Source organism: Lagopus muta, chromosome 21, assembly GCF_023343835.1.
Source record: "Lagopus muta isolate bLagMut1 chromosome 21, bLagMut1 primary, whole genome shotgun sequence".
NCBI lineage: Eukaryota > Metazoa > Chordata > Aves > Galliformes > Phasianidae > Lagopus > Lagopus muta.
Genome location: NC_064453.1, coordinates 6,304,460 through 6,318,755, shown reverse-complemented (window position 1 = coordinate 6,318,755; position 14,296 = coordinate 6,304,460). Strand labels below are relative to the sequence as shown.

The window sequence follows — 14,296 nt, the reverse complement described above, 5'->3', positions numbered from 1 at the left end:
TCCAGCCGGACGCTGTCTGGAGACCTTCCAGCGACCACAGGCTCTCCCCCAGCCCATCACTGCCACAGCACAGACGGGATTTAATGGATGTCTGCGTGTTCCCCTAACCTTTCCCCTCTCTAGATGAAGCGGGGAATAAAAAGAAGCCCGCAGGTTTGTGAGGACCCCCAGCCCAGATGGCGATGGCCACAACTCTGGGCTCCTCTGAACCGTGGGCCATCTCCAGGTGTGGAGCTCCCACTCACACAGTACTGCCCAGTGAAAGCAGTGCCACCCACACCAGCTCCTCGCAGATGTTCCTCTTGGCTTGAGGTGCCATTTTGGGGTTTTTCTTTGCTCCCTTCTGCCTCTCGACTCTCATACAACCGTGTGAGGGAAGAGAAAAACTGGTTCAATTTCCACCTCCCCTCGCAGTGCCCCACTGCTTATTAGTTCTCCAAATATTTCATCCTGCAGCCCAGCAGCAAGGGCTCTATGCTAACCCGATCCCAGGCAGAGGGGAAGTGGGAGCGGGTAGGACAGCACGTTATCCTCATGGCACTGCTGCACACCAGGCTGTGTGGAGCAGGACGGCGCATCCTCCCACCCCAGCAATTTCTTCCATTTATATTTCTGCTCTCCTCACTAGTGGCTGGGATGGAGATGGGCTGTGTATCATCTTGTCCCCAGGAGCCCTCACTGGGTGTGCAGGGTGGCCCCTGGAGAGTTCACGTGAAGGAGGAGGAGGAGAGCTGGCTGTGGGATGCTGGTGAGCAAGGTTACGGAGAGGAGGAAAAGGAATCCCCTGGGATTTCCTTCCATCTCCAGCTTGTCCTTGGATTGCAGGTACTCTGCTGCACCCTCTTTGCAGTCTCTGGCAAGATGCTGAGGTTGGGAGGTAAAGGGCTTTGCAAGGGGACAGGGAGCAAAGTGGGAACATCGTGTCCCTTGACAGCCCAGGCAGCTGCCGAGGAGCTTCTGTAAATCACAGCGGCTGCCAGAGCTGCTCTAACAGCTCTCCAGAGCCCAGGAGGCCTCAGAGCATCCCTGAGGCTCTGTACACACACACTCCGTACACTGACAGCTCCGGATGGGCTCTCCCTGCATTGTGATTAACACTGTGCCATCCCATCCCCATCTCCCTGTCCTCTGCAGCGCTCACAGCTGCATGTCCTGGCTGCGCTCCAGCCGTGCTCTGGGATGCTGAAAGCACTCCTGCAACAAATACAAACGATTGTGACAGAAGATACCCGGCCCCTAATGCTACTCAGCCTCAGGTTTAACCATCTCCCATTTGCAATGCTCCAGAGTCAGCGTAGAGCATCCGCTGCATCCACGAGGTCAGGCACATCCCTGCTCTGGCTTCAGCAATAAATAAGCAAACCGACCAAAATAAAAGATAACAACGATCGCTTTTTTTGAGGGGGGGGGAGGGTTGGTTTTTTTTCCTTTTTTAAACTTTAAATATATATATTTTTTTGCTCCTTTCTTTTAAAATCTGTTTTCCTCCAGGGCTCTGTCTCTGTATAGAGCTGTGCTCTCCCTGCAGCGTCTGGGTCACTTCCTCAGTCCTGGCCACAGGGCAAGAGAGAAGCAGGATCAGTTAGAGAGGGGAAGGGATGGCTGCTCCCTTCCGTGCATCACCGGCACGTGTGGATTTCCACCACCCGATGGCAGGGTTTGCACTTGACAGAGCAGCACCAGTGGAATTTGCAGCTGCACCTTTCCACCACCTCCACTTCGTCCGTATGGAAGCCCCGACCGCAGCACATGAGCTCGCAGCCATCGATGGCCTTGGAGGTCTTGTTGCACTGCCGGCCGCTGGTGCCCAGCACCCCGTTCTTGAGGTCGTGGTCACAGAAGTCAGGACTGGAGTCCAGGTAGACGAGATCCTCGTCCGTGTGCGGTTTGAACTGGGAGTTTTTCGGCACCAGCACTTTGGTGGAGCCGATCTCGCTCTGCTCGACCTCGGTGGCACCGTCGAATTTCTCCTTCAGCACGTTGCCCACTTTGCGGAAGGGAGGCATGGCTTTCCAGCACGTCTTGAACTCACACGAGCCCGACACGCCGTGACACTTGCACTCCACCCGCATGTTGTTCAGGATCGCCTGAAGGAGCACAGTGGAGAAACGAGATGGGGGTGGTGAGGGTGGGACAGGGTGTGACACGGAGTCACAGCACCCTACAGCACCCTGAGTTGGAAGGGACCCACACGGATCCCTGAGCCCAGCCCCTGGCTGCACACAACATTGCCTGCTCCCAAGCCCTGGCACCTCAGCGCTCCCAGTGTGGGGCCATCCCCGCTGCCCCAGGGAGCTGTGCCGTGCCTGCTGCCCACTGGGGCGCAGCCTTTCCCTAACCCCCCTGACCCTCCACTGACACAGCAATGACTGCAGACCCCATGCAGATCCCTGTCTGTTACCTTCCGCCCCGCCTCGTTGTTGTGGAGGTTCATCAGTGCTCTGTTGGAAGATGCCCCTTTGCTCCTCTCCCGGACGTCGACAAAGGACTGAGAGAAAGCCACACCGTAGGCGATGTTATCGGAGCAGCCGGACCACTGGAAGCCTGAGGCACAGTGCAAGGATGGGACAGATGAAGTTCATCCTCCTCAGCCCTGCTCTTGCTAAAACACTGCTCGCCAGCCCTGTCTGTCTTGCTCCCCATGCTGGGGAAGCTGAACAAGGATGGCCACGGGGTGGGGGAACAACGTACCCCCTGAGCTACACTCCCAGCTATCCTTTCTGAAGCGCTTGCGTGGACTATCAGTAGGCTTTTAAAAATGTTTTTTGTACATTTTTTTGCCCTTTCTCTAAAGGGTGGCCCTGGAGGACGGGCATCTCTGTGCACTCTGTATCCCTGCTTTGCACGCTCACCCTGTGGGCTGCCGCCTTGCACCGTGCGGTCGCATCCACACTTGTCCAGCTCGCCGCTGCTGCATGCTCGGGTCACGGCGAAGGCCACCCCTGCAGAAGAGATGGCGTAGACAAACGCTGCCTCCCTCGTCCCTGCAACAAGAGTGGAAAAGATGGCAAGAAGCCCAAGGGGGTTTTGTGCACCCAGGTGGGCTGCTCCACCTGCCCACCCCCACGTACAGGGTGCCCCATGCTCACCCCTCCCCGGCATGATCCAAGTATCCCAAGATGTATTTGCTCAGTGCCAAGCCCAGACCAGGCTCAGCAGACACCACGCACTGCTTGCAATAGTGACAGAGCTGGCAGCACGTGGATGTGATGGGCAAGGTCATAACGCAGCAGCAGGAGGGATGCAAAGGCTGCATTGCAATGTGGGGAGAGCTCTCCTGGTGCTTGCAGGGCACTTTTGCTGTAAAAACCCTCCCGCATCCAAAAATGTTCTATTTCCTCAACCAAACCGGGGATCACCCCCTGCAGCTGCAGATCCACGTTATCACCACGCAGCACCCCGTTGCTCCCTGCACCTCCAAAACTGGAGAACTCTTCCCAAAGCGCTCTGCGGAGCCCCCAGGCGCAGCAGAACATTCCTGTGCCCACCTGCACGGTGCACAAAGAGCCCATTTGACAGGGGGGAGAAATCTGGACACAAACACGCGGGCGGCTCGGCCAGGGACCGCGGCTGTCAGCTCTTGCAAAACCCAAATCCCCACCGTCCTCTGAGGTCGAGGGTGGCTGAGGACACGGCCCCTCCGGCTCCAAACAAGCAGGGCTGGCATTTGGGGTATGCTAGGGCTGTTTCAAGGTAGGGGGTGGCTCGCCGGTCGGGCAGAGGGCAGCTACTTTGGTGGTCGCAGCCCAGGCTTCGGTGGCCAAGCAGCAGTGGCTGGGGAGGGCCAGCCAGCACAGGGCCTGAACCTCCTCCAAGTTAATCGAGGTTAATAGTAGGATCGTGTTGGTCGGTTTTGCGCTGTGGCTGACTAAAAAGAGGCGACTTTTAGTTTCTGGTATTTCTGGTATTTCCAGTCCTGAACCTTCACAAGAAGAGATCTTCACCCCTGTGTCGAGGGGAGGAAAGTCAAACAGGGAGCTGGGGGCAGCCACAGCCTGCTTTCTGTGGGATGGGAAGGGGTGAGAGTGGCACCCCAGGGGAGGGAAGGCTGCTCCCTGGGGATGGAAGGGACCTTCCTCTCCAACTCTGCACCCTGGCATGGTTCGGACCTCCGGGAAGCCTGCACCCAGCCTGGGCTGTGGGGCCTGGCCATAAATCTTCGCTGCTCTTCGGAGGGTCTGGGTGTGCTGTGTTTTACTCTTGCTGGGCGGCAGAGGGCTGTCCTCACATGAGAGCTGCTCTGCTTGGCAGCAGTCACCGCTTCGGAGCTGCTCAGTACATCCAGCACCTATGGATGCGGGGTGAGGAGCTGGGGAGTTCATCCTGGAGAAGGGAAGGTTCCAGGGAAAGCTCCAGTACTCAAGAGCAGCTTATGGAAAGGAGAGAGTGCTTTTTTACATGGGCAGATAGCGATAGGACAAGGGGGAATGGTTTTGAACTAAAAGAGGGTAGGTTCATATTTGACATTGGGAAGAAATTCTTGCCCCTTCCCCGAGTGTGCTCAACACCAGGCTGGATGGGGCCCTGGGCAACCTGGTCTGGTGTGGGGCAACCAGCCCACGGCAGGGCTTGAGGCTGGATGATGCTTAAGGTCCCTTCCAACTCAAGCTCACCTTGTGTTACCACCTTGCCAAAGACAGGCAGGGTGTCCAGCGTGGAGCAGTTCCAGCGGCGGTTGCGGAATTGGTACTGGCACTCCTCGATGGCCAGCTGGGCCCCGCGCCGCACCGAGTCCATCACCTCCAGGTTCCGCTTGCACATCTGCACCTGGCGCTGGATCAAGCCCTTCAGCTTCTCGCAGGTCTCCTCCTCAGAGATGCTTCCCACTGAAGACAGCTTTGCCAGGTACCTGCCGTGAGAGCCGGCACAGCTGGTTAGGAGGTAAGGGGAGCACAGACCCACGTTCATCAGGGACACAGCGAGGAGACCCAGCCTATCATCCCCTGCATAGCTGAGAACCACTGCATACCTGGGTCGCCTGCAATGTGCCTCCACAGGTTGCATTTTTGCATGGCAGAGAGCAAGCCCAAGGAAAACAGGCAGCCCTCTGCAGCCTCATCCCCTGCCTCTCTGGGAGACCATCTGCCGGCTCCCCTTTGCCTCTGTTGCCTGCATGGAGGATATTTTCGGTGTTGTCTGAATGTGCCCGGTCAGGTCTCCTGAGTACCGGCACATCCAAGCGCTACTAGGAAAAGCCAGAGGTCTCTGAAGTCAGCCAAAACAAGCAGGACAGCCGCTCGGCTGCCAGCTCCAGCTGCCACACAGCTCCCGCACTCATCGCTGACAAACATCGCCCTCCAAACCACTTCCATCACCAAACCTGCTTTTAGCATGCCAGCCCGGCCCCCAGGAGCTGCCAGCTTTCTGTCACTGGGGTTTCAAGCAGGGCTTGGAGCGGGGAGGGACAAAATCTTGTGTGCTGGGTGCCAGGTGTGTGCTGACGTGGCAGCTTGTGGCAGTGCACAATGACCACCTCCCCATCTCTGCAGGGTGTGCAGAGAGCTGCCCCTTCTAGGGCCAGGCTCATGGCATCGCCTCGTCTGTGCTGAGTGATGAGAGCACCAGGCGAAGGCTTTTCGGAAGCCTCATTCCTCGACTCTGCCTTTCCCAGCCCTACAGAACTTGTGGGTTTTTTGTTTGCTTGTTTTTTTCCTCCTCCTCCGAGTTACGACATCCTGTGAAGGATTTTGTCTTTGAAGCACTGCTTGCCTCTGAGAAGTGACCATTCAAAAGTGGCTCCTGCTTCCTGCCCATTCCCATGTGTCCCAGGGGTCAGATCTGCTGACTTCAGCCACAAGATCCAGTTGTCACAGCCTCTTCCTCCCATTAGCCGTGCCAGCCTGCCCCAGGAGGAGAGAGCAAGGATTTTCTCTTCCGTGCATCAGCAGAATTATTCACCAGCTTGGTTTCGTGCTTATAGAGATGGTGAGAAAGCTGGGTTGGCTTGCAGTGTCCGTGGGGAGTCTGCATGGCTGGCTGTCAGAAGCATCCAGCTTTCCTCATGCGTGGAGGTCACTTGATGCAATGCTGCTCGGACAGTGGGAAGTGGCAGGCAGCTGTGGTTTGAGAGCCAAGCTCTTTTCCAGCCTTTATACCAGCTAAGCATCTTTGTCCAAGGCCTTCAGCTCCTCCAAGGGCTCAGCTTGCTTGCAGAGGACCAAGGACCAAGAGGATGGCAGCAAACCTCCCTTGGGATCATTCAGAACACTGGAAACTGGGCCCACAGCAGCCCTGTTCCCTCCCATCCAGCTATCATTTCGGTTGGTGCACAGGAAAGCTGATGCACACCAAAGCAATTAGAGTTATCCTAAGGCACCACAGGTCAACTTGGAGCCTGGAAAACAAGAAAACTGCCTCCAGTTCTGAGCCCCGACCGCAGGTGGAATGGCCACTTCAGCTCTGCTTTGGAGAGAGGCACCATCTCATTTTCTCATGTATTTCCCAGCTCAGTGGGATTCTTCAGGCGATGAGGAGCTATAAATTCAAAGCACACATGAAGAGAAGTGTGACAGGAGCCTTTCAAGCCTTTCCAAGTAGATGCGCCTGATAAGACACCTCCCCAGAGAGTGCGTAATGGTATTTGGGATGATAAAACGAAGGACAACCATGCTTCAAAGATGGATACGGCTTTCCAAGAGCAGCTCTGGTAATTTGTTTTGCAGGGAAATAAGGTGAAGCTGTCCAGAACGATTTCTGGTCTCTCTCCCCCACCATTCCTTCCCAGAGATGCTCCCATTCTGCAGTGCAGAGTCCCACAGCGCTGGGGAGCCCAAGCAAGGCACTGCAGCCAGCCCTCCAGGGTCACCATGGAAGCCCCATTCCAGCACTTTGCCTGGTTCTTAATAAGGACCCTGCCCAAAGCTTTGTTTTCCTAGGCTGAGGCGGTAGAAACCACAGAGAAAGCCTTTCTTCTAGATCAAGACTGGCAGAAGAGCAAACCAAACCAAAGCTGCCCTCAGCGAGTAGAGAGCCCACCTTGATTTCCCTGCAGTGCGGAGCCCTGGATTGGGACTGGAGGCTCACAGGAAGCTTCAGAACAGTCCTGCTTGTGGAAAAAATAAACCCAAATAACGGCATATTTCCTTCCCTTTCCAAGACTGGGCAAAGAATGTTTCAAGGGGCGAGCTGCTGCCCAAGCCATTTGTTCAAGTCTTGTCTTCTTGCTTCATCATCACATTTGTATTTCTTTTCTCCTGCCTTCACATCCAGACAAGTCACTCACAGAACAAGCTGCCTTTTATTAAAAATCACTGACTTAACACAAAACCAACAGAAAGCCCTTCTTTTTTTTCCATCCGCAGCACGCAGATCAAGATTGAAGTCCCATAATTGGAGTATTTGCAGTTGATCCACTCTGCAAGGTGGCAAAGAGGGAAACCTCAAATCCCGGGAGATTTGGAAAGGCAAAAAAACCCGGCTTAAAAACAAAGAATGATGATAATTTTTGCCACAGGGGTTGGCAGGTGGAGCCAGAAAGAATGGGGAGGGGATTCCCTGCCACGGGGAGGTGGGCAAATTGGAGTCACGGACTGATCCTCAGTAGAGGTGGTTCAGGGAAGATGCACCAGATGTTTGAAATGTGGAAATTTCTCACGTTGCCTCAGTTTGGGAATACTGAAGGTGGTGTCAGCCAGGTGGTGTCACTGCAGTCTCCTATCAGAGATGCTGAGATGAGCTCAGAAGCTTCAATGTCTTCAGCAAACGCCCAAACTCATGGGGATACCTGCCTGGCTAAGGGCCCAAATGGGATGTTCCAGGCTAAGCAAAGGAAAAAAAAAAAAAAAAGGAAGGGGAAAGCAAGCAAGCAAAGAGAACTCATTGGTCCGACACTGTGGGCATGGGGCTGCTGGAGAGCTGCAGCATGGGGAATAGCTGGTCCAGCTGACAGCCCTACAACACGACGCATCCCTCCCAGACTGGCCACCCCACTCTGGGATTAGATGTCCTTCCTCTCCTTTGCTTGTAAATGTAAACCACGACGCGCAGTGTCGTCATCTGAAGGCCTGTCTGTCTCTTCCCTGGCAGAGGAGCAGCTCTATGGCTCGGTTGTACATATCTCATCTCTGGATTAAAACCATGCTTCTCACGCCCTAATCTCCACCTCCAGCTGCTGGAGCAATGTCCCATGAGGAGGCAGAGTCCTGCTCCCCAAGCTGGGCCATGCAGCACAAAACGACCCCCGAATGCTCAAACTTTGCCCTCCCCAGTCCCCCTACCCCAACCTCAGACTTTGGATGCATAGAAAACATCCTTTCACACGTCCTTCTTTGCTCGAGTTCAGCAGCCAGGAACGGCTGCAAGAGGAGGCAAGTGAAGCCATGGGGCTGAGCGACGTGGGAATTCCCCTGGTGCAGCGCTCGGGGCTACACCTGGGTTGGAGAAATTCTGATGAGTTTTTCATTTCAATCGGAATTCGCAAACACACGGAGAGAGGAACCTTCTGCGGGACTGGTTTGATCTCACCCAACTTCCAACAGACCTCGGGCCGCTTTCCATTGGCCAAGAGGTTCAATTAATTCTTCGCCCCCCCCTCCCCACCCCCCAACCACCCTGAGTAATTTTGTGAAAGCACAATACTGGCTCCAGTTCTGCTGAGCCAGGCAGATCCTGCACGGCACCTTCCCAGCTGCACACCGCAGCGGCTCTGTGCTGGAGGGATGCATTTGGGGTCACCTGCAGCAATAGGGGCTGAATCCCAGGGCTGGGGATGATCTGCTGCTGGCACCCAGAGCATCGCCTGTCCTCAGCCCAGCTTTGGGAAGCGCCATTTCTGTGGGTTTGCAACGTTTCCAAGCTTTGTTTTAAGAAAAAAAAACAACAAAAAAAGGTGTTGCAAGAGCCTGCGGCGTTGTGTTTATAAGGGAATATGGAGGAACCTCCTGCAAACTGCCGACCTCTGGGGGTTGCTCAGCAATTTCCCATTTTAAGAAAGCCCAAACCCACGGCAGCGGTGCATCTTTCCATCTACGAGGATGAGTTAATTGGGAAGACAACAGCTCCCAGCACTGCAATGCAAACATTTGTCCCTGCAGTGCGAAAATCTCTTTCTGACTCATGGAGTCACCACCAACCACTGCAAAAAGCAGAAATCTGCTTCTCGCCATTGCTCGTGTTTGGAGCTGAACGGATCCTGTCCTTGCATGACCTGCAATGCGAGTGAGATAGAAGCACCTGATGTCCACCCTTCCTTGGATAAACCTCTGCTACTCTGTATGAAGGTATATTTTTATTTAAGGCTTCATTGGGGAAAGGAAAATTCTGTCATCAGTGAGGAGGCAGGGAGTATCTGTCCCTCCTGCCCCGAGCTCAGAGACAAGCTGAACTGGATGGAAGTTCAGCATCAGGATTTGCAAAGGCCTTTCATCTGCAGGATGCAACCCTTAAAGCCGTCTGTTTTCATGGCTCAAATCACAGGCAGGGAAGCCCTAAGCGTGCAGCATCACCAGGGCGAGGAAAGGAGCTGAAAGCAAAGAAATTCTCCATTGGACCCAATCTGAGCAACTCTGCCGAAGTAGATGTGACCTGGGAGCCATCCTAGTGCTGTCTTTGCACCAAAAATAAGAATGCAGGGAGGGGAGCAGGGATCTGAGGGCACAGACGTGCCCTGGAGCTACCTGCACCTGCTGGATGGTGCTGCAGCCATGGGGCACCCGAGGGGAAATGCTGGACTGGTTCCTCGCCTGGTGGGAAATGGGAGAGTCACAACGACAATGCGAAGAATCCTGCATGAAATGGGACTGAAGCAGGGTGGGGGTGAAGTGAACTCCCTGCTGTCAAAGCTGGGGAGATTCATCTTAAAAATAGAGTCTGGCTTAAGATCAGAGGGATGCAAGCGGAGGACCCGGGTCTGCTGCTCCTGCATCTCTTACATTGCACAGTGACACAAAGTGGCACAACATCAGAGCTGAGGTCTACCCGGGCTGCTCCCCAGCAGGACGAGCGCTGAGTTGGGGTTTGTGGAGCACCTTGGCACACCCAAATGAATGGGAGCCCCAAAACCCCAAATCTTTTCATCCCTCCTTCCAACCCTCAGAAGTGGTTGCTGTTATCCAGGCTTGTTTGGACTCTTACAACGTCCTCAAGCTTCCCCAGAAAGCTCAGTTTTGCTTTTTTCTAAAGGCTTTTGAAAGCCCAGCTGCACCCCTGGCCCTTTAAACCCAGCCTGAAGCACAGATGGAAGTTTTAAACCCCTGTAAATAAGGGGTAGACGGAGCTGCCGGTGGCACACCCTGCTCTGAGCCTCCTCCAAAGCCACTTTTAGATGTTTAACAGCAGGAAAAGGGAGAAAGGCTGCAGCGACTCCTAGAAAACACCGCAAAAAGGGCCCTGCCCATGAAGGACCCCTGTGTCACTGATGCTTTTCAGACATGAGGATCGACTCGGGTTCAAGCAACCCAAAGAGCCGCAGGCACAGCAGCAGGTCCAAGAGCTGAATGGAGGCTGTGAAACGAAAGGTGCTTTGGGAATAGCTGAGCTCCTTCCTGTGTATGAAGCACATCCCTGGACTCCTCCAGCAGGACCTTCCCATTATGCACATCACAGCCAGACAGACCTCAGAGCACCCACCGCTGCCCTTCATTTAACATCAAATTCTTTGCTGGCAGGAAAAGCTTTAAGGCTCCCTGAGCCCCGAAAGACAGGAGGAAAAACGAGCCTGCAGCTGTTATTAGAAGGAGAGAAAAGAGCATCACTTTGGTTTGGATGACAGAGAGGTTTTTTGGATAGGCAGAGAGCCAAACAGCAACTCCCCAAACACAGGCACTGAGAAAACACACCTGAGGTTCACTTCCCAGCCAGATAGAAGGATCTGGGTCTGCTTAATGGAAACTTTTGGCAAAGCTGCTTCTATTGCAGAGCTCTCTGCAGCACGGTGATCCCTCCCGCCGCTTCCTTGCAGGGCACCGGGCCGCTGCAGGGAGCCTTCAGCTCAGGTGTTGCAAGCTGCGTCTCCAAAGCACTCAGGGAATGCGAGTCCCGACAGGTCAGGAGGAGCTTTAGAAAAAGTCTCGTCTTGTGAAAGGCACCCCGAGCTTAATCACCGATCCAGCAGGTTTCTGGAAAAGCAAACTTCCCCGCACGCTGCCATCCGCCTCCGCGCAGGGCTGCAGAGCCGAGCACCTGGGGGGGCGCCCAGCGCCCTCCTGCCGGACCCCGCGCCGTGCGCACGGCTCCGTGAGACGGACGAAGCGCGCTCATTCCTCGAATATCTGATAACTCCTGGGTTCCTTCTAACTCCGTTTATTGCCTCTGGCAGCCTTTGTTTCTGATGTGAGGAGATAAACAATGGGAATTGTCTTAATCCTAAAAGGCGAAGGATAAGAAGTGCCGAGCGGGGGACGATCCTTTTATCAAGATACATTTGGAACATCAAAAAAAAGTTGACCCTTTCTTTCAAGCGCGCAGAAATGGATCTGCTTTTCCTCCCCTGTTGGCAGGAATGAGCCCTCCGCTCTCCCGCCGCCGAATCCCCCGCGCCCACCCCGATGCTCGGTGAGCACGAACGGCCGCGCACAGCCCCATCTCCGCCGCGGCACCGCGCCTCGCTGACCTCACTGCTGCCACTTAACCTCAGATCCCCCTTCTCCGGGCGCTTCCCCTCCCCGGCAGCGTTTCCCTGTCCGGACCCTGCGGGAAGGGCGCTCGCACCGCTCCCCGCGCACAGCTTCAAGCCCACCTCGGGAGCGGCTGCGATCCACCCACGCTGCGCCGGAGCCGCGCGGGGTGCAAGTCGCTCCATCTGGCGAACGAGGGGGAGGAGGGCTGAGCGCTTAACGCATCCCATGCGGACACCGACGGGCAGCGCTTTTCCCACCGGTGGGATGCGGGGAGAAAAGCACCATCCCGGTGCTTCCCAGCCTGATTTTGGAGCATCCTCCAAACTCAGCGCACCTCCCGCAGCCTCCAGCCGACGGGAGCCCATCTCCGGATGCAGGAGTGCTCCTCGAGCTCCTGGGCTATGGTGGGAACCACCGGAGCGCGTTGTGCCTATGGACACCGTGCCTGCACCAGGGCGGGGGAGCAGGACATGACACAAACACGGGTCTCCTCTGCACACATCGGGAACGCACTGACTCTCAGTCTGCCATCAACGCTGGGAGTGGGGAAACGGCGTCTCCCCAAAGATGGGATGAACGGAGCGGACACATTGCCTTCATCTGCATTTTGATGGGAGGCGCTGCCATGCCCCATCCCTCCTGTCCCGAGGGTCTCCCCTAGAAGAAGCCCTTGGTGAACGGGCAGGAATTTTCCAGAACTGTTTCCTCCCCTGTTTACCTTCCACGTTAGTTCAGCATTTGCTCAGCGTGCTCCGGATGGCACCCGGCTCCTCCACACGGCGGTCCCCACGTCCCCGCAGGGTGATGGAGTGCTGGGTGTGAACTTTGCCTACTGCGGGTCCCCGGGGTCAGCATCCGAACGATCCCTGCTTGCCTGCCCGCTCCCTGCCAAGTCCTTCCCGGCCCCGTTGCCCCCACGGGGCGCCCGGCCAAGCCCCAGGCCCTGCTCTGACCCGCCGGCCCGACCTCACTTTCCCAGCGCTGCCCAAATCAGTAATTTAAGAACAAAAGGTGGACGGGGGCTTCGGCGCCCACCAAGTTATCCTATAACCAGGCTGGAGCAGCCGGGGAGAGCCGGCATCCCCGCACCCACCTGCACCACCCGTCCCCGCGGCTCCGGGACCGCACACCGCGACCTCCGTCCCCCGCAACGGGGTGATGCTGCCCGACCCCGGCGGCACCTGCTCTGCAGCCCCCGCGGAGCAACAAGTGCCGGAGGCGGCGGAGGCACCCCTTCGCTCGTGGCTACTCACAGCCAGTTGCTGGCGTTGGCCGAGAAGGTGGCGAGGATGATGAGCAGCAAGGAGCGCAGGAAATACTCCGGGCTCATCCTGGAGGGCAGGCGGGGAATGGTGCCGTGTGGTGCGGTGCGGTGCGGTGCGGTGCCCCCCGCCCGGCCCGCGGCCCCCAGAGCAGCCGCCGCCGCAGGTGGGAGCCGGGCAGGCGGCGGCGGGCGCTGCCCGGTGGATGCGCCCGCGGCGGCCGCCCAGCCCGACTGTCAGCTCGGCCGGCCCATCCCGGGATGGAGCGGAGGGCCGGGGGCGGGCCGGGGGCGGAGGCAGTCCCGGGGGCGGCCCCACATCGCCGCTACTGGGGCGGATCCTGCCGCTGGGGACACCCCCGGGGCGGGACGGCAGCGGGGACGGCACCGGTGCCGCTCCCATCGCTGCGCTGTGCCCGCGGTGCTGCCCCTCCGCTGCTCCCGAGGCGCTTTGTGATGGCCTTTGGGGTTCCCCACCTCGGGTTTTCCTGGGGGTGAACGGCGGAGGAATGGAGGGATTCCTACACGTTTCGTGCTGTCGGGATCGTTTCCGTGCGGCTCTGAGAGCAGAGCTCGGGATGGAGCGTGGCGGTGCCTTGTTTTTCCGTCGTAGAATCGTAGAATGGTCTGAGTTGGAAGGGACCCTAAAGGCCATCAGACCCCTGCACCGAGCAAGGACACCCACAGCTCCATCAGTGCTCAGAGCCCCATTCCCCGACCTTGGGTGTCTGCAGGAGCAGAGAATCTACTCTGTTCTCTACCACCTCTCTGGGCAACCTGCTGTTGATGGTAGACATTGCGGAGAAGGCATTTCCTCCTGTTCCATTGTAGGGAATTTTCCAGATTCGGTTTTTGGAGGATTCAGGACAAAAAGGCAGCTTCTGGTGTTGGCAGTGTTCTGGGAGAGGGTCATGGGTTAGGATTTCCATCGCCAGGCATGTGGAGGATGACACCTGACCACAAACCAAGGACTGAATCCACACCTCAGGTTATCCAGAAAGGCTGAATGTTGGGGACCTCAGTAGCTCCAGCAGCCTGGTTCCCCATCCCTGCATCCCCATCCCTGAGGCCACGGGGTGCAGTGGCGATGCCCCTCTGCTCCCCATCCCCGTGTCTCCATCTTTCCTCCCCAGCCCACATGGACACAAACAGCTCGATGTAAGGCCAGGAGCAACACGAGATGACACGAGACGGCTGCCTGGCATGAAACCTAAGATCCCAAGCACACCAAATCTCCTCCTGTCAATGTTATTAGTTAGGTCCATTACTAAAACCTCTTGCTCCCATCTCTAAAATCTTGCCAAGCTGGTTTGGAGCTATTCAAAATTCCCTTTGTCTTTTCAACTCCATTTTCCTGCTCGCAGCAAGGCTGGAACACGCTTATCCAAAGCACGGCAACTCGCGCTGTGCTGCACACACGCCTGCCTAAGTGTGTTACACCTACTTTAAAATCTCTGCATTGGTTCCCTGTCAAAGCGAG

General features: G+C 56.5%; 1 protein-coding gene across 1 annotated transcript; it reads right to left on the bottom strand.

Moving 5' to 3' along the window:
- Window positions 1-1,372: 1,372 nt before the first annotated feature.
- WNT4 (Wnt family member 4) lies at window positions 1,373-13,017 on the bottom strand. Its single transcript, XM_048967761.1, has 5 exons — window positions 12,809-13,017; window positions 4,614-4,849; window positions 2,853-2,984; window positions 2,402-2,544; window positions 1,373-2,087 (listed from the first exon to the last, which is right to left on the bottom strand). Exons 1-5 carry the CDS (start codon window positions 12,883-12,885, stop codon window positions 1,620-1,622), a joined length of 1,056 nt encoding a protein of 351 aa, XP_048823718.1. The 5' UTR covers window positions 12,886-13,017; the 3' UTR covers window positions 1,373-1,619.
- Window positions 13,018-14,296: the final 1,279 nt, after the last annotated feature.

Excerpts from the sequence above, each read along its gene's own strand:
- WNT4 (XM_048967761.1), bottom strand. The coding sequence starts at position 12,885 with ATGAGCCCGGAGTATTTCCTGCGCTCCTTGCTGCTCATCATCCTCGCC. Across the intron at positions 4,850-12,808 it reads GCCAACGCCAGCAACTGGCT|GTACCTGGCAAAGCTGTCTT; the intron begins GTGAGTAGCCAC and ends CTCTCACGGCAG. Across the intron at positions 2,545-2,852 it reads GCAAGGCGGCAGCCCACAGG|GCTTCCAGTGGTCCGGCTGC; the intron begins GTGAGCGTGCAA and ends ACTGTGCCTCAG.